This window comes from Pseudoliparis swirei, chromosome 2, assembly GCF_029220125.1.
Source record: "Pseudoliparis swirei isolate HS2019 ecotype Mariana Trench chromosome 2, NWPU_hadal_v1, whole genome shotgun sequence".
NCBI lineage: Eukaryota > Metazoa > Chordata > Actinopteri > Perciformes > Liparidae > Pseudoliparis > Pseudoliparis swirei.
In genome coordinates this window covers 7971137-7994596 of record NC_079389.1, presented here as the reverse complement: position 1 = coordinate 7994596, position 23460 = coordinate 7971137, and the positions used below count along the sequence as shown (strand labels likewise).

Sequence of the window (23460 nt, the reverse complement as noted above, 5' to 3'; positions counted from 1 at the left end):
TCATCAGGGTGTGAACGGGACTGCCGAGTGACCCCGACATCCACAGAGGCGGCGTGAAGACCATGAGCAGATTATACAAGGAGAAACCCACAAGATAAGTTGACAAAAATTGTTTATTTTATATTCTGCAGATTTATATATTATAAAAAAGTGTACATTATGATCACAAAAATAACTAATTCTTCCTACATAGTGTTTTTTAGCAATAAATACACGTTCATTTAATGGTTGGTTAAAAAAAAGGAAAAAAAAGCATTACTGGTTTGTTGTCACATTTTTAAAAGGGTTTCTGTTGCATTAACTCTCAAGTGCCTGGAATAAGACGAGTACAATCTCTTCATATAGTAACTCCACAACAACTCACGTTGTTGTTGTTGTTCTAAAGTCGGCACAGCAGCCCCACGGGGAGGGGGAGCTCAGGCCGACCGTCCCTCGGGTAGTAAACTGGTCCGAGTGGAACTGTCCGTGCGGCCGAGGTGGACGGATACAGGGGGAGGCGGCCGCGGCCGGTCAGGACGGCTGCTGCTGAGCGCTCAGCAGGCGGAGGCACAGCAGGTTCAGCACCACGAGGACCAGCACCAACCCCATCAGAACCTTCTGCACCCACAGACACGTATTCAGCTTCTGCTCCATCCGCGCGTTGCTGGTCATCACTCGCATGAGCTGGCGAGAGAAACACTTTCATCAGTCCAACGCCGTTGTAATGCAAGAACACACCGGGCTACAGGTCAATTAAAGAGATGGAGAGAAACACACGCCTTTGATTTCTTACCAAGAGTGACATGAGACGGTTGATGCCATTCTCACGTCTGAGTGTGTGAGTAAGATGCTGGAGCTCGTTCAGCTTCACTGGAAGACTGACCGGCTGGAAACAACTAACCTTTCAACACACACACACACACACACCTACACACACACCAGCCCCTCTAAAGTGTGTTAACGTGCTGCATCAGCTACATGTTTCATTCCTGTTGTGTATGGATTAAACTAATGAGATACACAGTGTTACTTATCTGAGGGAAGAGTTCATTTAGGGGGGCTGGAAAGCATATTTTCTAAACATTGGACAGACGGGTTTCTCTCATCTCCTGTCTTTATGCTAAGCTAGGCTAACTGCGTCTCTGTTGCAGCTCCAAAGTTCACACACACTGCAAGAAAGCCTCCTGCAAAGAGTTGTTGTCTTTGCAGCAGCAGGTTTGTAGTATTTATAAATGTATGCTGGAGAAGCATATTTATCAACATGTTAAACCTTTAACAGTGGAAACCAGCTAACGAGCGTTTTACTAGACATACAACCTACATGTCATACTTACTGATGTGAAATTAAAGTTATCATCCCATGCCTGGGTGTGGAACATTTTTTTGGAGGATGCAATACAAATACAAAACAAAAGTTAATGACATCTCTAGAGTCCTGGACCTCTGGTGAAACATATACATGGTGGTGAGGATGATCTAGAGACAGGTAAGCTTCCACCAGAACTCACCGCTGTGTTGAACTCCTGCTCCCTGCCGGTGCCCGTCTCCACGGGGCCGCCCCTCAGAAGGTTCAAAGTCGGTTTAACGCTCTCCAGAACATGACAGCGCAGTCTGTGGGAGAGTCACAAGCTGATGAGCGGAGGCCGACAGGGCGACACGCAGCCGCCACCGCCACCGCTGTTCTGAGGACTACGTGCAAACAGAACCGTGGACAAATTCTTTCACATCTTTGCTGACGTGGCTCGATGAGGAGCACAGATGCGTACCTGTGTTCCATGATCTTGGCTTTTGGGACTTCTTTCCAGAACTGTGCGAGTTCTTGCGATCCAGCATTGTCCATCTCCGCAGCCATGACCAAAAATCGGTCCTGTGGAGAAGCTTGAGAACCTGCACAGAAACATTCAGGGCACCATTAAAACAATTCATGGCAATAAAAAAAAAAAGGAACAAAAATGAACAAGTTCAGACCACAGAATACCTGAGAGGCACACCTCGTTACAAACCCAAACACCCGGAGGGAATTTAAATGGAAAATAATCACCAGATTCTTCAGAACACCAGAAATAGCAGCCAAGATGGGCCCAACACACACTGCCAATCACACACGTATATTCTGGCTATGCCCTGAATTAAATACATACTGGAGAAGTCTTTGATGCCCTCAAAGAAATATTTCAACCGGACCCCACAGTAGTGCTATTGGGAGCGATACCTGAAGGCCTGGATGAGAGGGCCAAACCAACTTCCTAAACATCCTCCTCACAGCAGCATGGAAGGGTGTAACATCAGAGTATGGGACACCCTTCACATGGAGCGACCCCCATAGTCATAAAGGCTCCAGAAGCCTCTCTTTCCTCAACGATGGGGTCCTGTCGCAGCATTGTTACTAAAGTGATTGTTATTACTGGAGGTTGCTCGGCCCTCTGGTTGAACTGCTCATGTCAACACACACACATCATACACAATCCTCTCTGAAAAGCATGTATAGCATATACCACTACTCAGGGGTGGAACATTATTATTGTATTGTTATTATTTGTATTTAACTATTGTTTATGCATTATTATCCTTTTTTCCCCCTCTCCCCTATTATTTTATTTTTCTTGGAATGAGTCCCATTTGTTGTTCTGTGTGTGTTGTACGCTGTACCTGAATATCAACTGGAAAATCGACGAAGAAAGTGTCTATATGAAAATACATATTGTTATGTTGTTAAAAGAAAAAAAGAGTCAACATTTTTTTTTTTTAAAGGGAAAGATTACTTTTCAGCAAATGTGAAAGAAGATCAATAAAACCCACATTGTGGGGAAGCTATATTTAAGAAAAAACCCTGAATATGCTGAGTGAGAAGAGAAAGCACCACAGCATAAAAGCATGAAAAAGAAAAACTGAAATCGGCAGCGCGGATTCTCCAGAGTTATTTGCAGCGCGTTATAACCGAGAGCCGACCTTTCAGGGCTCACAAGGTCACACGATGCTTCAACTCGCACGGCGCTGTGAGCTTTCTGATGGTTTGTTTTGGAGAGATGATTCTTTTATCACTTTTGAAATATGTATGTCAGGTAAAAAAAAGAGCGACTGCCAGCCAGCACTTTAGGAAGGTAAAAAGCTGCATTTGATTATTCTGAGGTTCGACAGCCAGAGTGCCGTACCTCCGTGGATGGACACCACGATGTCGACGGAGGCTCCGGGTTCACAGCAGCTGCTGCTCGGCTTCACTCTGTACTTCTCGGGTGCCGTGGTCCGGACCTGTGGAGACACCGGGAATACATTTACATTCATTGTCGAGTATGAATGTCGGTAGAGGGGAAATGCCCTTCGCACTTCCCCAGAGCTCAATTTGACCTTTCCAAAAAGTTTGTTTTATTCAACACTCTAAAACTTACATATATTTGTTTTACAAAAATATAATAGCAAAAAAGCAGCAAATCTTCATGCATGGAGCTGGAAATGGGGGAATAATAATCACTAATGATCAACTAATTAACAGAATTATCGATCGAATATAAGTAGCTATCATCAAACTTGTTATCAAAAGGGCAAGTTAGTACACACATGCGTGTGAGCACTTCCTCCCTCACCTTGAAAGCCACCTGGTTTTTGGTTACATTGCTCAGAATAATGAGGCTTTTTTTCTCCGTCTCTGTCGAACCAAAGCTGAGCTCCTCTGCGGGGCTGGAGGGAGAAACACAACGCGAGTCACTTTACGGGGAGCAGCAGAGACTCCGTCTCACAAATACATTTAAATTTTGGACAATAAAGTGCAAATGCAACAAATGCATGGATGCAGACAAGTGTTTCCATTTACTGCACAGAACGCCTTGTTTCTTACTCGGGTATTTTATTAATACAATTCCTGGACCTGAGGGCAATATTTAGCAGCAAACAAAAAAAAAATGAAAGCGTGCTAGAATACAGGATTTCTGTCAAGCCTGTTTTCATTCCTCTAGATGTGGTCAAAACTGAATAAAACACCTCCAAAGGCTGAATCACCCAACCAAGGGGTTCACTGTGGTCATTTATTTATTTATTTTTGACTCTACAAGACCGGTAACAATGCAGGACCCCCCTTACCTTATCATTTTTGCTTTTATGATGCATATTTCCACAGATATAATCATATTACAACAAACCAACTGACACGATTGATACGAGTAGATGATCAACCTGGTTAATAATCCAGCCTCAGGCCTCAGCAGATATAACATGCTGCGGTTAGCAGATTTAAAGATTCCTGCACAGCTCCTGACTACATTTCTTTCAACCCCTCGGCTGCTTTTTCTTGACCCATATGGATCCGACAGCTTTCAGCGGGGAAGTCTCATCTGGGTGCTCCAACCGGCAATAGGTAATCAATATCAGGTTTAAAGTCCACCTACAATCACATTTAGTCATCTATTTTAAAGTAATAGAGAATGTGTCTTTACATTTAAAAAAATTAAAAATGTTATTCCTGCACTAAAAAAAAGAATAAAGAGAGCCGAGGACTTTGGGGAAATATCAGAAATACTTCTTCTCCGTCTCCGGAGGGGCGTGTTTCTGTTTGATTGACAGCAGCTGGCAGGCTGACAGTGGACAAACACAACGTAAACAAACGAGGCCAACACTTGGAAGAGTCACGTGAGATGAAGGACACCAGCATCTAGATATGCCTGGAGACAACATTTTAAATCGGACCGTCACGAGTTGTAATTCTGTCTGACGTCAGGCGAGAATCTCTCTGGACCAAAGTGTAAATCTGCGTTATTCACCACATAAATGTTGGTTTGATGGCCGAGTCAACAAAACTGTACGGAAACAAGTTGTTCATCTCGAGTCATGCAAAACAATTAAAAACTGTGAAATATAAAATGTCTTCCAATGTGATTTACAGAGCAGATGTGTATACTGGTGCAAAAATAAATAAATAAATGCTATTAAATTTCCGTTGTATGGACTAAGCAGGAAGGACTCTGCATCAAAGCTGTAAAATGTATCGCCAAAGCAAATCAGTGGCCTCCAATCTGGGGACGAGGCCTTCGCCTCGCTCTCTGATGCTCGTTGTTGGTTGTTGGCAAACTTGTTTCTCGAAGCCAAGTTTGCAACAGTCTGGCTATAAGCAGGATGCGCTTTGCCAGCCTCTGTGAACACGTTCTGCATTGGGGACTGGCAAAATGGATGATCCTATCTGCCTCATATATGTATAACGTTTCCCATTGATGCAGCTTGGCTACGTTTCATGCGCTAAAACTGCGAAGAACAAAGGTCTATTTTACTTTTCAAGTATTGGTGGGTTCTTTCCCCAGTCAAACCGCCGGAGAGTCGGATGCTTACTTGTGCTCAGAGTGAGTCTGCGGGCTCTGGGAACCTTTGGCAAACACAAGATCAAAGCCCCCCTTCTCCCCTCGGAAGCCCCCAGCCTCAAATGAAGGCTCACACAGCTCACAAACGTTATTACATTTAAGGCTCATTTAAATCCGTTTATCACTATAATTCACAGCCCAGAGCTCTCAGAATTCTCACATCAAAGCCACTACGCTAAAAAACCAAACTCAACTGGTTTTATTCATGGAAATGGGGAGTAATATTATAGTGCGTGTGAATTCCCTGCCAAGTAGTTACCCGAGAACCAACCACGTCATTGTAACAGCGTTACCTTTAAAACATCTGCTCTTTAAGTGTATTTAAACTTCAACTCAAATATATGATGTGTTGGATGACATGCGCAAGAGGGGATGAATGCTCCTCTCTCAAAGGTTAATTGATTATTTGCCGTCTGAACTATTGGTTCACGCATCAATAATGACTTCACGCTTTGAATTAATGAGCGAATAGAACATTGTTGTCAATTTGTACAAAGCGACGCAACATTGTCTTTTGGCATATGGATTCTTAATACGTGTATTACGTCTGCTTAGCTGCCAGTTTATAAAAGGTGTGCCTTGTTAAAGCAAATGCAGTATAATTCAACAAATCATCCCTACACTAATTGCCTACTCCGCCCAGAAGGATGTGCAGAATAATGACAAGAAGGGGAAGACGGGAGCAGGACAGCCTACCTAACATCTAGCAGAGGGCCTTTGAAGGTCGTCAGTGGCTTCCTGGGCCCTTTGGTCTTGGCACTTGTGTCTCCTTTGTCATTAACGTCTGCCCTCATGCCGTTTTCCAGGAAATTCACCTGAAACAACAAGAGCACTTGATTAGAAAAGAGACTCAGAATACTGATCACGCCATCGTGCGACCCTTATCTGGATCTTTCCCCGAAAATAAAAAGTTTGATCCTTGCCCTGCGTGTGGAGAAAGCCATCAGTTAATGACTTGGATTAGATTAGATATTCCTTCATTGAAGCGCTTGACAGTCATCTGTGATGATTGATAAACGGTTCTTGCAAAATACTGTAAAGTGTTACGTTATCAAAAAGACCGTTATGTCTCCTGAGCGCAGTTCTCGGAAGTCTCACAAACTTGTGACCTTTGACAAAACAAATAACCTGTAAAAGAAAATCGTTCAATCAGACCAGATGTTGTGATATCCCTCAGACTTGGGAAACACTTCACTTCAGTAAAACAACCATGCACTTTAAACCAAATCATCCAGACTGATCACAAGATTAAAAAGAAAAAAAACATACAAACAGCTGACAGGACAGAAATTGTGAAATGTTTGCACAAGCGCGTTGGCTAAATCGAGTTGGGGAAATGGTTCCTTTTTAGTATTGCTGGCGCTACACATTGTGAAGAAGAGATGGGGGATCGATCGAGTTAATTGTGGAAGGAAGGGAAGGAAAAGGGCAAAGGTGAGCGGATTCTGCATGTGATGTGAACTTCTGTGACAGAGGGGAAGTGTGTCATTTGCTGTGATAAGCAACACAACATGTCATCTTAGTTCAACGGCCGACTGTCATGCAACTGCCACAATGAAGACATCACGAGATAATCAGCTGCTGAAGTGCATCTATTTATTTGTCATTTTAAAAAGAGCAAGTTTAATACAATTAGGTAATAATGAGTAGAACATTTTTTTTATTTTCTAAAACATTGAAATAGTAGGCTGTAATACAGATATTTAAAATTCAAAGAGCATTGTTTTCGCACAGCTTGGACCATACTCGTAAGGCTCATGGAAACTGAATTCCATTATGGATTAATAAAATGCAGTTTCATTCATAAAAAACACTATAATAATCACAAACAAATAAGATTTACCATAATACAATTTGAGAACAATATGATTTCTATACATATTTGGAAAGATATGTAATGCAAAAGAAAATCATTGATGATGAGACATTATCCTCAACTGAAATAATAGTGAAATGCGTGAAATGAAAAGTGTCTATTGATTATACAGTACAGATCAAAACACAACAGTCGACATGATAAGCACAGCTAAAGGATGTTAGACGACAAGGCACACACGGCCTTTGTTAAAAACAATGCCTCAAAGGCAAGCATGGTTAAAGATTTAGAGCGGAGTGTTAATAACTTGGCTTACAGTAATACAGTAATAACTATCTTAGTTTTTAATCTGAGGTTAAAGGATACAGAGGATGGCATATTTAATGGGGAACAGTGACTGCCAATCCTTCTTTAGAAGCACATTTCACAGTGGAATACGAGTGTGCCTTGTTGGTTCAGTGATTACGTTGTATAGTGCAAAATATAGACGAGGCTTCATCCAGCCTACAGTCCTTCATAACAAAGTCAGAAATGTTGTGGTTTTGTGTGCAACAGTGCAATACTATTTACGGGGGGCCAGATTAAAATTTGAGGTCGAGCAAAGGTCAAGGGACACACGTGTGAAGGGGTTGAGATGACATCGGTCGACTGAAAAGGAGGTGCACTCACAATAATTCAGTCACGTGAGTACACCTGCCTTTTCAGCCAGTGGAAATCTTCCGGACTCTGAGTGGTAATGCCTTACCACCTCCAGCCCTTGTTTGAAAACAGAGAGAAAGGCGATTAGAGCTTCCGGAAGCCATCAAGTTATCAGCACCGGGGAGCCTGGAACCCAGAGGAACTCGGGTCTGGACGGGAGCCAGTAGCGGAGGGGGAGGAGTCTCTCGTTGATTTAGAAAAGACGGGTCAGAAGCAGAAGAGCGGAATGCGCTCAGACGGCTTGAGGAGCCGTCGGGCTGGAATATCAACCCACTGCTATGCGTTTAGTTACAGCTCACGCTACCAGACATAATGTCACATCCTTCATTTCTGATAAAACTACTTCCCTTAGATAAATTTTTTTTTTAAACCCACTAATTAACCTCATATAACAATTACAAATGTCTATTAAGCTTCCATGAACAGCTCCAGCTCGGGTTTGAAAGGTTTTTAGACATACTACCCGACACTAAGTGACAGTATTGGAAGTCACATGAACAACCATTACCATGAATTTGAGTCGCTATACAATTCAGTTTAGGAAGAAAAACAGTTGATCTATTATTTTCTCCCCCACAATTATTCAGCGTCACCCTAATCAACCCCGGAGCCTCTTATTGCAGTCAGCCTAATACAAACACTTACTTATACCAGAATGTAATCACTCGGTGCGGCGTCACCGCAGAGTACTCGTGTCACTAGGTTTTCCGGATCGCCTGAAAAAACATCCTTCCACTTTCCACAAAGCCGACTGGATATCGAGTGTTTGTATAAAATAGAGTTGTTTGGGTTATTATCTGGAAATTAAATGACGTCAATAAAGTATGAGTAGGAAATTATGTAACCTTTTTCATAGAGTTATGCAGGGAATGTTGGCAACAACAACATGTCAGGTGATTCTTTTTGAAGCCAACAATAGACTCATTTGCAGATCTCTTTTCTGGAACTCTAAATCTGCCCTGCATGACCAATGTGGTATTTCTTAACAATGGGAGCACCGTTTGTTTGTTGGGGGCTTAGGAGACTCATGGGAGTAGCTTTAGGTGACGCAGCCCCTCTCAGACAGATTCAGTTTGTGTCCTATAGGCGAATCAGCAGGCTGCAAAAACCCTCAACAACAGCTATGAATACAGCACAGTCATCCAATGCATGACATGTAGGTTAACCCCAAATCCAGCTGCCCTGACTGACAGCAGGCAGTAAACCATCTGTAAATAACAGCTGCAACAAGAAACAGAAAGAAAACAATACCTATCTATGATTGAAAACAACACGCACTAATATAATGGAAATTCAAAACTTTCTTCAACAGGCCTTGACTGATGCCAAGCATAATCTGAGATGACCCTCTTAATGCCCTCTGTCTATTTTTCTATGCAGGTTTTCATTGCATTCTGCAACCGGAACAAAACAAAAAAAATAGATTATAAAGCCAAGGATGTACAGTAGGGATTGAGTAGATGATGTGACTGGCAGGGTGAGGTTTGGGACATCAGAGTGGGATGGAGGTCGACAGTGGCTGCAGTGATATTCAAGAGGGTGGATGTGCTACGCTGAGGTTGCGTGCTTCTGCGTGGCCAGAGTATGAATCTAGCTACAGCAGGGAAGAGCTTTGGCTGAGTGTCCCCAAAGCGTTTCTTTCTGAGTGGCAGCGTCTTTTTTTCAATTGCTAACATCTAGGAGCGAGCGCTTGCTGCCGCCTACAGAAAAAGCGCTGCACCCGGCTTCTTTCAGAGCGCTCCACGACTTTCTGTGCAGTCGCTCCGAACACTTTTCCTCGTTAAAATCTCTCAACTTTTCAGAAAGGCCGTGGTGACGTCACTGCGGATGAAGCGTTCGCCAGCGCCCTGACAGCGATATTTACGCAAGAAAAAAACAAACACGATATGGACAAACAGCTTCAAGCAGCTGACTTTGAGGGTTGCGATGCTCGGGCTTTGTTGGCAGGATTTAATTGCGGCCAGCGACATTAAAAGTCACCTTCACAGAGACAATGAGCAAGGGCTTACCGTCTTCCAAATCAGGGCATTACTTGCAACATAATTCAGTTTTTTCCACGGGGCCGTCTAATTACAAGCTGTAATCTCAGGCTAGACATATAGAAAGTGAGTGTAAGAAGAGACGGGAGGAATCTCCGACCGTAGGGAATCTATTCGTTGAGTCATCGTTGAGTCCATCATCTGCTCCTCCATCACCGTCTGGCACCCTGCAGCCACAGCCAAAGACAAGCGCAGGCTGCAGAGCATCATCCGCTCGGCCGAGAGGGTTATCGGCTGCAATCTGCCTCACCTCCAGGTCCTGTTCACTTCAAGGTCACTGAAGCGGGCCAGAAAGATTGTCGCCCACCCACCCTGGACACTCCCTGTTGAGTCCTCCCTCGGGAGGAGGCTGCGTCCATCATGACCACGACCTCCGCCACACCAATAGCTTTCCGGCGGTCGCTCATCGGACCCCGGGACTGACTGACTGTCACCCCCACCACCTCTTCTTCCACCTTCCTCTCTCCTCCTTCCCTTCCTCCTCCTCCTCCTCCCTCCTCCTCCTCCCTCCTTGCGTTGATTGTTGTTTGTCATGTCCAAATGTTGCACCTTCCACCAAAAAAAATTCCTCGTTTGTTTGTGAAAACATTCATTCTTTGGCAATAAACCTGCTTCTGATTCTGATTCTGATTAGCAGCAGAATGTTGCATCTATAAGAGCACCACTGACGGAAACACCAGAACCATAATTAATTGTGGCTCAATCAAACATGAGCGGCTTCACTGATAACAGCAACACGGGTCCTGTTAACTATATTGCTTTTAGCACAAGCAAAATCGAAATCACATTCATGTTGCAAATTTATTCAGAAACATAACCACTTTCAGATCCACACTTTGAGAGACACTGAGATCAAATACAGCGTGCCTGCTGACTTCATATGTACTGTCAAAGTGGAGACTCAAACCACGCGGAGCAGTCCTGCATGTAGCTAAATGAAATGCTGCACTGCAATGCTTTTTTAAATTTAAGTTACGGATTTTTTTATTCTACTTCACATATACTGTTAAACTGTATATAAACTTGAAAGAAAATGTACCTTTTTGGGCTTAACCGCAATCTGAGAGTGGAAGCTGGACTCCAGGGCATCTTTTCCCTCCATTTCAGCCTCTTTGATCTCCGTCTCGTCCTCACTAACGATTGGTCCGTTTTCACAGATGGGTGTTTGGAAGTCGTCATCGGGAAGCGGTGGGTAGCTGAACTTGAAGGGGTCCTGGAATGTAGCCGGAGAAACTATATGATTACGCGTGTAGTTTTTTAAGCGCGTCCATTACCATTTTCAGTTTAGGAAGTCGTACTGGATGTCATGCAGAAAGTCCCATGATTTCAATATGAATGAACAAAAAGTGTGGCTAATAATTTTTTAAAATGTGAAACGGTTCTAGTATGGAGAGCATTTACACGCATATAAATGGACTTTCAGCGAGGCACAAAACTCTAACCACAAAACCCTTTTTGCAAGATTTCAAGCAAGCATTTGTCACACCATCACCAACATGACTCCACTGAAAAATAATCAATACTTCAGACCATTCTAGTAACCACTGCATCTGCTGGAACTGTCTTATAGACATTAATTAATGTACGATGTAAGAAAGATAACACATCGTACATTAAAAATATTTATTCTTCAACATTGCAGCTGATTGAAAGCAAAAGGGACAATTTTAAAGGAAACAAGAGTACGATATCTTAATACTCAGATCAAAGAAATATTAAAGACAATTCTCCCAAAATGCTACTTTGCAGAAGTAGTTTGTTTTTCCAACTTAAATATAATCAAGAAAGATAAAATATAATAATATAATACATACCGTTCCACCCATGTGAGGTGGTAGGTACTCAAGGCCGATGAATCCCTGGATCTCAGATCTGGATGCAAACTTGAGCTTGCTTATGGCCTCGGGACCCAACCACGACTTCACGATCTTCCATGCAGCTGAAATAGAAACATTCAGCTCAAGAAGTCAGGATCGGATTACAATTATTCATACAAATTGTGATGGCCATAAGTTAGTTGGGACTGCTGAGAGAAGGCAATCTTATTCTCACCATTCATGATCCAAGGCATATCCACGATGATCATTTTGGCTGAAATGATAGAAAAGGTCCATTAGAATTATAAATAAAAAGGTCCTGGTTTGACTTAAAGTAGCTGTAAAGTGCAATTAAATGGACACATCTGAATACTGAAATATATATTTGTGGTGCTTTTATATCAACTTTGATCTCTTACATAAAAACTTTGGATAGTATATTTTGAAGCAATTGATGATGTACTTCACAAGATCCATGTCCTGAAACAAAGAGAAAAATAACAAGGATGTAAAAAGTGAAACCACATACAGGGCTTCAACAACAAAAAAGGACACTTTTGATTTTCAATAGGGTGAACGTTTGTTCACCCTTAACCAAAAATGAAAGCTAGTCTCAAATGCCTCTGATGCCCCTCAATCCCCCCCAAATACGCCAGGCTGTTACTTCTAGTTTCTGAACAATATTACACGTACATTTAGATATAAACCATTTGCAAAATAGACCAATTATGTAACATGCTTTTTTGTCACCATTTGATTGCATTACCTGGATTTAACAACTGTTATCATACCAAGGAGACAACCTTCCTAACAACCAAATAAAAAAAGAGTTGACAGTAAACCACTTCGACTTTAATTAATTTTCTCCATAAAAAAAAAATGCTTCCTCCACTTTAGATAGCGCAGATAGTAGCGCAATCCTATTCAATCATTGCAAACAAATTAAACATACACTATAAATTTCATCCATGACACTTTTAAAAAGTTTGTGGTGAATACGATGAATGTTCGTCTTGCTACTTTATTTGATTAATCAGAAGAACGTCGATATGTTAATAGATACAGCCTCCATGCCCTTGCTAAGAACAGTCATTGGCTAGAAGCCTCATTGCTAGGCAGGAGACTCTTCCGAGGCTTAATGAGATCATGCTGGCTACACTTGCTCTAGCTTCTACTGTGGTTCAACACGTTTGCTTTACAAACTGATCTTCCAATTTACTCATTTCATATTTGAGTTGCAGAGCCTTTTATCCTTTTTGCTTTACAGGTTTATTTGTACTGAATTGAGACATTTCTCCAGGATATAGCCGAGCCAATGAAACGCACTCACGGACAGAGAGCTCCATCAAGGAGCCGACGCCTGCGAGACAGTGAGGCTACGGATTAGACAGCCCACTCGAATTGACCAATGGGATTTAAAGGTTACTTTAGTCTTAGAAGTGTAAAACCATTAAAGAGCATCAGTTCCTGCAAGACCACAGCTCAAACAGCAAGAATGATACGCAACGGTAATTCAAAGACAGTCAAAAAAATATTTTGTTCCTATAAGACTTATCTAATAAATAAAAGTGAAGGTGCAATATATTTTTTATGAGACCTGAATATTATGAACAGAAAACAAAATGGAAGAGCATGTCAAATAAATAAAAATATGAACTTTAAATATTGAACCATCATCATCGACTTACTATGTTGCTGAGGCCAGACTCCGTCATGTCGAACACAACAGTGAGTGGCATCCCAGGTTCTTTCTTTGCATAGCGCTCCAACCAGAAGGCAACATACTTCTTCTTGTCCATGGCGGTTTTTGCATCCTTGACGTGTAGCTTTACTTTGAACCAGACTAAACAAAGTCAAACAAAAAAAGTATGAATTATAGGATTTTAGTAGTTTGTGACAGGCACATGGTTTAAAAAAAGGAACAGACATCTTGTCCAACAACTGAAGAAGGGCTAGGTTGTAAGTGTATAACATTACGGTTTACTGTCTGTAATAGAAAATGTACATACAGAGCTTGTTGCCCTCTTTGTCATAGCCGTGGAGGTAGATAGCTCCACTTTCAAACATCCATCTGGGAATGGTGCTCTCAGTGAGATCTGAAAGACACAGGCAGACAGACATTACACTGGTATCAATATTAGTTATACAGAACAAGGCATTGTAAGCAAAGGACTATGGTTGTTTATAAGGTTCTCACAGATTTTCCAGATTATTTGAATACTTAATTGAACTACTTAAAAAAGGCACATGTTTCAATTAGACATTTATATATATATTTTCATAGAGTTCATTATGTCCAGGAAATATTGAGCAAAGTCATTCCCGAAAAAGTCATCACAATAACTAAAATCGGTTTACAGCAACTTTATATGAAAATGTTCATGCTCTTAAACTGTATGAAACTTTCATGAAGGAGAAACTGGACTGAACAGGAGTCTATCACCTACCTAAGTTTTATCAAACCCGTCTGTTGCGGATCACAGCCTTCCTATTATCTGACACTGTTTGAGTTGACAGAACATACTGTAACACACTCATGACCAGTTCTTTTGAATAAATAGATTAACAAGCCAACAGCACTTTGCCTTGTTGCAATGGCCCCTGATGCCCACGGAAACCAATGACGATTAAATCCAATTTACAAAAGAACAACTGCTTGACAAATTGAATTTTCTGGAATAAAGGCTAACAAACAACAACTCTGTAAAATTCTTCAGAAAACTGAATGATGGGCTTGTTCTCAGGGGACGCCGCATGGTGACAAGGGTGTTTAGCACAAAGTGACCCTGTCTGGATTCATCCCCGAGCAACAGAAATACAACCACTGAACTGTGTCACAAGCTTATAAACATCTAAATATAAACAGACACACGTATACCATTTACTTTAATACATGTTTGACACTAACCACTGTACCTGTAGCGACAGCTACAAAACAACTGACATTAAAGGACAGATTCATCGTGATTTATTTATTCATTTAAACATCGCCAACTTCTTTTATTTGGCAAGTTTCTTCGAGAACTGCCTCCATTTCGACAACCTTTAATGTTTTCTTTTGTGAAACGAAAAGAGGGTTTTGTTATTTGTATTTTTAAAGAGTCCAGTCCTACTTTTAGCTGACATTGCACCTTTTCGTATTATACGTTACTGTATTCAGCAACACTTCTTACCATTCACACCATATTCTTTTCTCCACTGAAAGCTTTCATCAATCATTTTCAAGGCATCGTCAACAACGCAGACTCTCCATTGCAGGTAGCCCTCCACCAGAGCATCATCCTTTTGAAGCCTCTCCACATCTTTAGAGTCATATTTTTCTGTTGAATCTGCAAACATAACAACAAAAGGGTGAATCGCATGACGCTCCAAAAAGAAAGAGTTAAAGTTCACCGTTTCACTTTCAGCCAGTGACCACCGTGTGCTGTAAAACTCAGTTAAAGTTCACCTGGAGACCATCACGTTATACCCAGGTGCTGTCCGAGCACCACCACTAACGCTAGTTAGGTTAACTAGTGAACTGCATGTGGCAACACAGCGCTAACTCGGTTAGTTAGTTGACGTTATCTGCTGGAGCTTACACCGGCTCCGAGCACCGAGGTCATGGTGTTATTAACATGTCACGGTATAATTATAGCTAACATGTGGACAGTTAACCTCGCGTGACACGATATCTGAGTTATGAAGCGGACCGTAACCACAAACATTTATTCAAAAGCAAGTAGCGTTAACTGGTCAGGGAGAAAGTTTCTTCATAATGTCTGTTACCTTGGAGGAACTCATTCTTGAATCTCTGTCTCGTCTCCTCAATTTTCTTCTCTAGGTCCTGCCAAAACAGACGGAGTTAGTTAAGGTTATACGCGTCTTTGGTTTCAACAGATTACTAACTAATTGCTAACGGTTTTGTCGATACCTGCTCGCCTTCGTGTTGCTCGGGTTCGGCCATGTTCAACTCTCCCCAGGCTTCCGTCTCTGTGATAGTTCCCCGTTGCTCTAGCTAGCGAGTCAGCTAACGTTTCACTGAGTTGGGTGAATCAGTGCGAAGTGTGCCACTGACGTCCTGTCGCGGCCATTGTGGCTCCAACCGTAACCACACCTCTCCGCTGCATAGTTTCTTTGAACCCTCGACTATAGCTATAGTTAGAGCGGAGGGAGCGTTGAAGCTGTATGCAAATATTACACACACAAATGTTTATCTAATCATCATGTATTCAATTGATTCGTTTAAAAATACCGAGCGAGGCAAACAAATATCGTCAACTTACTACTGTTTACCAGCGTCTTACCCACAATGCACCGGGGCTCTCACAGGAAGTGTTCAAAGTGTTGGCGCGCCGCTACGAGTGCGTTAAACAGCCTCTGTGAAACGTTGAATACGGGGACCTTTCGCTCCCTCAAGTAAATATATACCAACTAGCCGTTACGAATGTACTCCTTGGTGAGACTTCCGTCAAGAAAGTGACAGCTGCCTGCTTAGCAATCACGTTAAATCAAGCTGTTAATGAGGAGGGATCGAACCTGGCGCGCATACCCGAAAGCTTCCCACAATGGAGAGTTTGCCCTCGGAAGATTTGTATCGAAATCCCCATCGACTTTCCCTGTGTGGAAAGATAATCTTATTTGGCTGTAAACGAGCGTCGGCCACCAACGACAGCGACAGAAGTGAGTTAATGTTCTGCAGCCTTTCATTTGAACGGGAAGTCAACGCGTTTGTGAAGGCAGCCGATGGAGCGGCTGTCGTCAGCAGGAAGAGATCCGCGCGTGTCGATGTCGTGACGTGTAAACGTGCCCTACATGTTCAGAAGAGGGTGGCCACGCCGTGTATTTTAGTGACAAAGAAGAGTGAGAAAGGGCTCAGCTTCCAGTATAGCCTCCTCACATTGAGCAGCTCAAACCGACTGGAGTCCTGCATAGAGTTTAAACTCCCTTATCAAATGAAGGAGGGCGTGTCCATCCTCCAGGGCCCCACAGTGGTGTGGAGCTATGCTGGGGATGTCTTCCATGCCTCTCTGCAGACAGGAGAGGTGAGACAGATGACCGTTCAGATGACCCACTGTGTTATTGGAGAACTCCCACTCCACAAACAACAGATATTTGTTCTTGGACTGCAAAACCTTCCAGACGAGAGCTCTGGTACTCAATCCACGAGACAATCCCGAGGCTATTTTGTTGAAAGTGGCCAAGTGTTCGATGGCAATGTGATGTTGCCACCTCCCTACGTTTGCATCACACGTTGCATCTTGGTGCTGTCGGCTGAACAAGTGGGCGATGTGCTGACGTCTGCTGTGGTCGTGGCAACTTCTAATCAGCAGCTCGTCTTTTTTGAGAGTGGCATTTTGAAAGATGTCTGTCAGCTCCCCTTTGAACAACCTGAAAACATTCAGCTTGTCAACACAGGAAGAAACGGCTGCCTGCTTGTCATATCCTTTCACCAGGGGCATGTATGTGCCCTGTGGAAGGAAACATTCCAGGTACACTGAGGTATTTAGTATCTGTTTTCAATAGCTCTATTTTCAGTTAACAGTTTTTTAAAATATAAATCTACTGTGTTAAACTCTCTCCCCAGATAGCCTCCCACTGGTCCAGTGTCAGTTCTGTCCTTGTGGACGACTTCCTGGGATGTGGAACAGACCAAATGCTGTTGGTTTTTAACGATCGTGGCATAACGGAACAACCGTTGCAAACGTTTCTCCTCACTGACCTCTGTGGCATTTCATATTCTGTAAGAAATATATTTCTATTGGCATGTGCAATACATGTAAACTATTTCCGTTGATAAAGTTAACCTCAGAAGGTGGTCAGAGGGATTTATTGAAAATGCAAATTTCAGCGTGGGCGGGACAGTGGAGCACCAACGACACCACGTCCTCCACCAGAGAACGATCTCTTCACCCTTCGAGCTTTAGAGTCCAGACTACAGGTGAGCATGTATGTGCTATTACTGGAGTCTTTCGGCTCGGTAATAATTCACTATTGGCATCATCTATTGTTTCCCGATGATATTATCACATTGTATAACTGCTTTACACTTTTTTTTCATGGGAAACGTGTTTTTGTTTTACATGTGTGAAGAGTGGAATTGTGTTATTTTCATTTAACATCAATTTGACTATTTAGTTGTTCATACATTTGCGATATGGTGATGTGTATATACCGAAATTGCAAGAAAAATGCTTTGATAATGATTACAATTAATCCGTATGACAACATTATGCTGCGTATTAGAGTATCTGATTGTTATTCAAATGAGATATTATGAAAGACCACTTCTTTTTCCCCACTCTCGGACCCCCACTGTGTGTTGTATCTCGTAACTCTGAATCACATCTGTTATTTAGAGTGGGTTGACCGTGCTCCACGAGCTTCAAAGCGAGATAAGAGTGAAGGGCAGAGTTGTGCAGCAGTCGGTCCAAGCCCTCACCAATGCGGTCTCAGAAAGAGAGACTAATCTCACCCGGCATGAGCAGGTACAGTACACACAAGAAACTACACAACTCTGACGAGCACCACCTGTTGTGTTACAGTATTTAGCTCTTCATAGAACTACTGATATTGGGAATCAAACCAGCAACTCCCTCAACCAGATCACTATCAGATTGTCATACCTTAAATGTTGCCCTCGAGCACCGAGACAGTCTTATGACAATCGTGATATCTTGACAGCATTCTGATATTATCTGTTGTAGTTTTCCATGGCATTTCTATGGTAATAACATGTAGGTAACATATAGTTAAAAATGGGAAGTGGTATAATAACTTCATTGGAATTTAAGGAGACCTGTATGTATTGCCTTTTAACAGTGAGGTATGTATCTGTTAGTGTCCCACTCAGTTATTTAGGGTGTGCTCCAGCACTTGTCACTCATGATGATACGTTGTCATATTTGAAATGGCATCTCACATGTGACCTCATTTGTTGCCACAGGCATTGAGGAAGCAAGTGTAGACAATGAAAACAAAAAGCGGTTGTTGCAATTGCTCAAATTTCCATTCTGATGCAACAAACACGCACAACAAACGGTGCGTGTGGCCCGGCACAAACTGTTTTGCAAAGCTACATTTTCAGAGTGGTCCAACTGTTTTGACAAAGTATCAATGCTTCACTTTTTGTTTTTGAATACTAGTATTTAAAAATGTCCGCTGCATGTGTATCTGGGAAAATGTAAACGTTTGACATAAACTGCTATTGCTGTCAATGCTCTCACACACTTGTCATCGCTGATTATAGTCTCTGCTCTTTCTGTCCAGGAAGGCCTCACCACTCTGTGGGACTGTGGTGATGATGATGATGATGATGGTGATGATGAGTCAATTTATGAAAAGACGCAAGACACGCCAGCAGTGTCTTCAAAACCTCAAGTTGACAAGCTGTGGCATCGCATCGCCGAGGAGCGACTGGTTGTGGGCGTGATACTAACTGCTGACAGCTCAGTGTAAAGATGATTTGTTTATCAATTGGAATTGATTGCATTTGTATTTTTTCGTGTAAAGACGGAGAACGTGTGAGCTTTATTGACTCTGAATATGGCTCATTGAACGTGACATTATCTGAACTCTTGGTGGTAATGCTTCTAAAAATGCTCCTCCACTTGTGATGAAGGTGTCTTGTTGGGCATAATGAGTTTATCTGGTTGAGTGAATTCATGGCAACGATACAGGCAATATTATTGTGTCCCTCCGTTATTAATCAAGTTGAAATGACTCCACTGTCCGGCTGTCAAAACGTATCATTGCTGCCTTGATTCAACCAAAACATAATTGGGCCATTTTTCTGAGGCTTGACAGATGTTGTGTACATCACATCTGGGAGGAAGTATTTCTGCTCTTCTTCAAAGAGCTTAACGTTTTGATGAATTAATCAAATTGCTTTCAGTTTCTTAAACTGTGTGAACGATTACCTCTAACGGAGTACGGATGTTTTGTTTTATCTCTTTGATTGTCCCCAAGTGGCCAAGAGGTTCACCATGGCAACAGATTCCTCCATAAACCTTTTTATTTTTAATTTGGAGGAAAAACTACTTCTAACCAGAGCCACATATTGCTGTCCTGATCGGTGCACTTGTCCAGCTGATGGCATTTCACCACTTGGAGATATTGGTGTACAGTTCACAAGCAGACACACATGTTGTTGTGGGGTGGGGGGGGGTATTTGATTTTCAGTATGATTACCTCCGGCCCGTGTGATATCTGATTGTTAGTGATGTGTTATTTTTCCTCCAGACCAGTGGCCAGTGCGAGCTTATCCATCCTGACAGAGCCGGGTCAGAGCTCAACACCTGAGGTCATCCAGGCCCAGAGCCAAGTGTTCTGGCTCCCTGAGCCCTGCGCGTCATCATCCTCCTCCTCTTCCTCCTCCCTTTCCTCTCCCTGCACCATCTCAGAGCCTGCAGCCAAAAGAAGCAAGCAGCACCTTGCTGTGAGACCCGATGAGCTCAACACATGCAGACTGGCTGTGACTGCTGTGACCAGGCTGACGCCGCTGTTGAACTCTGGCCGTGTCAAGTGCCGCGTCGTGCTCCATTATGTCCCGAGACGAGATGCTTTTTCCGTTGCGAGCGACCCAACACCTGTTGTTCTGCATTGTGGTCAAGTTGCTTTCGACATCCACAGCCCTTTCCAAACCCCACTGTTGAGAAAACCCGAACTCAAAACGGGTAAACTCACAAAAGGCGACAACTTGCGCTGTTAATTTCGACACGTATATGTTTATTGTCTTCTCTTTGTGCCCAGATGACGCTAAAGAGGACTTGCTGAGCCTGATGGCACTGCTGGATCGCTGGGTCTTCCACATAGACTCTCCTGATCACAGCTTAGGTGATATAGATGGCTGGATTCACAGAATAGCGGGTTGTCGGAGGATAGAAGTGAGCCCTCAGTATCTAATGTTAGATGCTTCAGGACCATCTGCTCTCATGCTGCTGTGCTGGCATCAGATAACACCTTTCCAGGGGGAACTGTGTGTTCACTCCAGGTAAATCATTTTAATTTTGAGATAGCAATAAGAAGGCTCTGGTTTAGATAGTATAGAATTAAAGGTGCCCCATAGTCTCTTCTCGCTCACAAGGTTTCTGTTTGTATTAAGTGCTCCTTATCAAAAGGCTTTGTGTTCTTGAGGTCGAACAAATATTATATTGTATCCATTTTCTTCCCCCTAAAACATTCCCAAAGCTCGAACATTTTTAAACCTGCATTGTTTCATCCATATTTACTTACTGGCAGCCTTTTGCTTCCCCACCTTTGCTGGCACATTGCTGTATCTGCATTACAGCCACCTGTGGAGCAGCGGAGCCGTCTTAAAACCATAAGCAGCAGAATCAACTGCAAAATAACTTTTCTGTAGCGCCGACTTGATATTACCTCTTTATTCTGTTGTCTGAATGCCATTTTTATGAATAACTTTATTTGGTTTGCACAATTTAAGTTAAGTCAGAAGAATGGAATTCGTTGTTAAATAGGATGTTACTGCTTGTGGTACGGGTTCAGACACGACTACCAGGAACTCCCCATAATTCAATGTCATTTAAAAGAAATAAGGAAGGTAGTAGAAGTGGTCACCGCTCAATTTATATTAATGGACTCAAAGGTGACGATGCTTTGAAGTTGATTAGGAGGCATGTCCGTGTGATATCCCACTTAATATTAAAGTGATTAGGATTCTCTAGACATTAAAGCGCTTAAAATTACAATTCCCGCAAACATACTCTGAAAAGGCAGGTGGTAAGAAGCAGCTAGAAATGATCAAAAGACAAGAAGAAACTTCAACCATGTTTTAATTTATTAATAATTAATAACGCGCACATTATGTTTCTGTTCCTTTGCAGCGAGTTACAGACGCTTCTTTTCCTGGACTCTCTCTCGGCTTACCTCCCTGCGTCCTGCTCCATCCAGTCGGTCAAAGGTACAAGAGGACAGGGTGCAGCTCAAATATTGTCTTTGGCACTGGAGAAAGAGCTGGTGGCCCTCAGAGAGTCTGTGTCATTGCTACTTGGTGAAGAAGACGAAGAGGAGGAGAACATGAGGCTTGGACATGAGGAGACCCCTGAGCCAGGTTCTGTGAAGGGGCTCCAGAGGTGTAGAGAAGTGTTTCAGGGGGACGTGGAGAGGAGTAAGACGAGGTTGAGCCCCCTGGTGGAGGTGGAGAGGTATCGCAGGCTAACCCAAAACATGTCCAAAGTCCAGCTCGATGGGGATCTGGCGGTTCTCTTAGACACTCAAAGGACTTTTCTCAGCTAATATGCTGCAGATGTTTTATTTTGTGGAAATCCCAAGCAGGTAGCATTAATGTGGGTAAAAGCCACATCTTTAATAGTGTAATGCCTAATACGAGTTATGTATGCTTTGCACATTTCACCAGGACTGTGCGCTGCCCCCTTGTCTGAGAGTAGTCTCTGTGTGTGTCTCTTGGGCTTTATATCCATCGAGTGTCTGCTGCTGTGTGGAGCCTCAGCCTCTTTCCACTGGATCACCTCCAGCCTTAATCTGATACTGATGTGATACTGCTCCGTGTCCCTTAAGACCCTTTGTGTTCAACAATGCTCTTCAATGTCTGCTGCTGTGTGCTATTCAGGAGGAGACAGAGACCACTTCCAGCCGAGGAACGGTTTGAGTTACGAATATAAGCAACAGATGGCAGTCAAGCACGGAGGTTATTAATCCTGGAATATTTTAGTGGTAGTTCCCCACGTATTTCATCTTCCCTGTATCTGTTTCTTATGATGCTGCACAGGCACTCAGCACTGTTAGTTCAAATGCAGTTTGTCCAAGTAAACATGGAATTCTACTTGAAAGGACCCCGAACCTTTCTGGCTACATGAGGTCTGTGGCAGCTTGGCTATGGCGTCTGCTTCCATTTCTGGCATTATTTGCCTTCTCCCAGTAGGGTCTGAGAAACAAGGATGTGCATGCTTGTTCTCGGAGCGACTCCATCTGTGAGTAGTACTCAGGACTTGGTCTCAGGAGAGAAACTCCCCCTCTTTTACACCTTTTATATGTAACAGCTTCCACTGCCGCGGGACTCCCCCGAACACAGCTCAAACATCCCTTCAAAGTGACGGATTCCTGTGTGTTACTTGACGAGGGCAATGCTGCTGTGGGTTAATGATGTGTTTCAGAGCTACACACTATATTGCTGTCTTGTATAATTTGAATAAAGAACACTGTTCGGTGAGGTTTTGCTGTTATATTCAGATAACTGCCAGCATGCATGTTGATAAAACACATCAACACTTCTTAGTTCTTTGCTTTATTCATCCCTCACACGCCGAAAACAGGCAAACCCACAGCGCCTCTTTTGGCTGCAGGACAAACACACCTGCCACTTCTAGCACAGAAGATGATTTGTGAATTCTGTGGGGAGAAATGGATCACATGTGAAAAAGACAATTCTATTGTATTGGTGTTCCCTTAAAGCTTTAACGGCTACCCAGAGGAAAATATATGGTTTGTCATCCCATTATTGTCTGTTGACTTCTATCGACTGTGAGTGGTGGAAAAGGGCTGCAGGCTTTCTCTTCTCCTCTGTGGTGCCTTTTACTTAATAGGAAATGATAACGTGGCAGGTGAATGTTGCAGCTGTGTTATGAAACATCCCAGACATGGAGAAAACACAATCTACATCCTATCTTGCTCACTGATGCAGACAAATTGACAATTGATCGAGTCCTGTATCTTTTGATGTGTGTGTTGATGCAACCCATCTACTGTCACTCCGGGCAGTCCCGCCACCAGGAACAGTACAAGAACGACAAAAAACGGTATAACGGAAATAA

The 23460-nt window shown here is 42.8% G+C and overlaps 2 protein-coding genes across 3 annotated transcripts; one reads left to right on the top strand and one right to left on the bottom strand.

Annotated features, from left to right (window-relative positions):
- Positions 1 to 95: 95 nt before the first annotated feature.
- On the bottom strand, positions 96 to 15732 carry mospd2 (motile sperm domain containing 2). 2 transcript variants are annotated; one of them, XM_056428465.1, is made up of 16 exons: positions 15606 to 15732; positions 15461 to 15518; positions 14866 to 15021; positions 13702 to 13788; positions 13381 to 13535; positions 12112 to 12172; positions 11928 to 11966; positions 11690 to 11814; positions 10915 to 11088; positions 6018 to 6136; positions 3561 to 3654; positions 3132 to 3228; positions 1746 to 1866; positions 1488 to 1590; positions 1314 to 1343; positions 96 to 663 (listed from the first exon to the last, which is right to left on the bottom strand). In XM_056428465.1, exons 1-16 carry the CDS (start codon positions 15636 to 15638, stop codon positions 511 to 513), a joined length of 1605 nt encoding a protein of 534 aa, XP_056284440.1. In that variant the 5' UTR covers positions 15639 to 15732; the 3' UTR covers positions 96 to 510. The 2 variants fall into 2 exon arrangements, with proteins under 2 accessions (XP_056284440.1, XP_056284447.1); XM_056428472.1 differs by lacking the exon at positions 1314 to 1343.
- A 257-nt stretch (positions 15733 to 15989) lies between these two features.
- On the top strand, positions 15990 to 22859 carry fancb (FA complementation group B). The gene is made up of 8 exons (XM_056428400.1): positions 15990 to 17163; positions 17259 to 17414; positions 17523 to 17612; positions 18031 to 18159; positions 18941 to 19125; positions 19913 to 20346; positions 20423 to 20663; positions 21514 to 22859. Exons 1-8 carry the CDS (start codon positions 16240 to 16242, stop codon positions 21923 to 21925), a joined length of 2571 nt encoding a protein of 856 aa, XP_056284375.1. The 5' UTR covers positions 15990 to 16239; the 3' UTR covers positions 21926 to 22859.
- Positions 22860 to 23460: the final 601 nt, after the last annotated feature.

What these genes read in the sequence shown, in the direction of transcription:
- mospd2 (XM_056428465.1), bottom strand. Translation starts at nt 15,638, where the DNA reads ATGGCCGAACCCGAGCAACACGAAGGCGAGCAG. An exon ending in AGCAACACGAAGGCGAGCAG is followed by an intron (nt 15,519 to 15,605) that starts GTATCGACAAAA and finishes CTGTTTTGGCAG; the next exon opens with GACCTAGAGAAGAAAATTGA. An exon ending in CACCTCACATGGGTGGAACG is followed by an intron (nt 11,089 to 11,689) that starts GTATGTATTATA and finishes GCTACATTCCAG; the next exon opens with GACCCCTTCAAGTTCAGCTA.
- fancb (XM_056428400.1), top strand. Translation starts at nt 16,240, where the DNA reads ATGGAGAGTTTGCCCTCGGAAGATTTGTATCGAAATCCCCATCGACTT. An exon ending in CTAACTGCTGACAGCTCAGT is followed by an intron (nt 19,126 to 19,912) that starts GTAAAGATGATT and finishes TTTTTCCTCCAG; the next exon opens with ACCAGTGGCCAGTGCGAGCT. An exon ending in GAACTGTGTGTTCACTCCAG is followed by an intron (nt 20,664 to 21,513) that starts GTAAATCATTTT and finishes GTTCCTTTGCAG; the next exon opens with CGAGTTACAGACGCTTCTTT.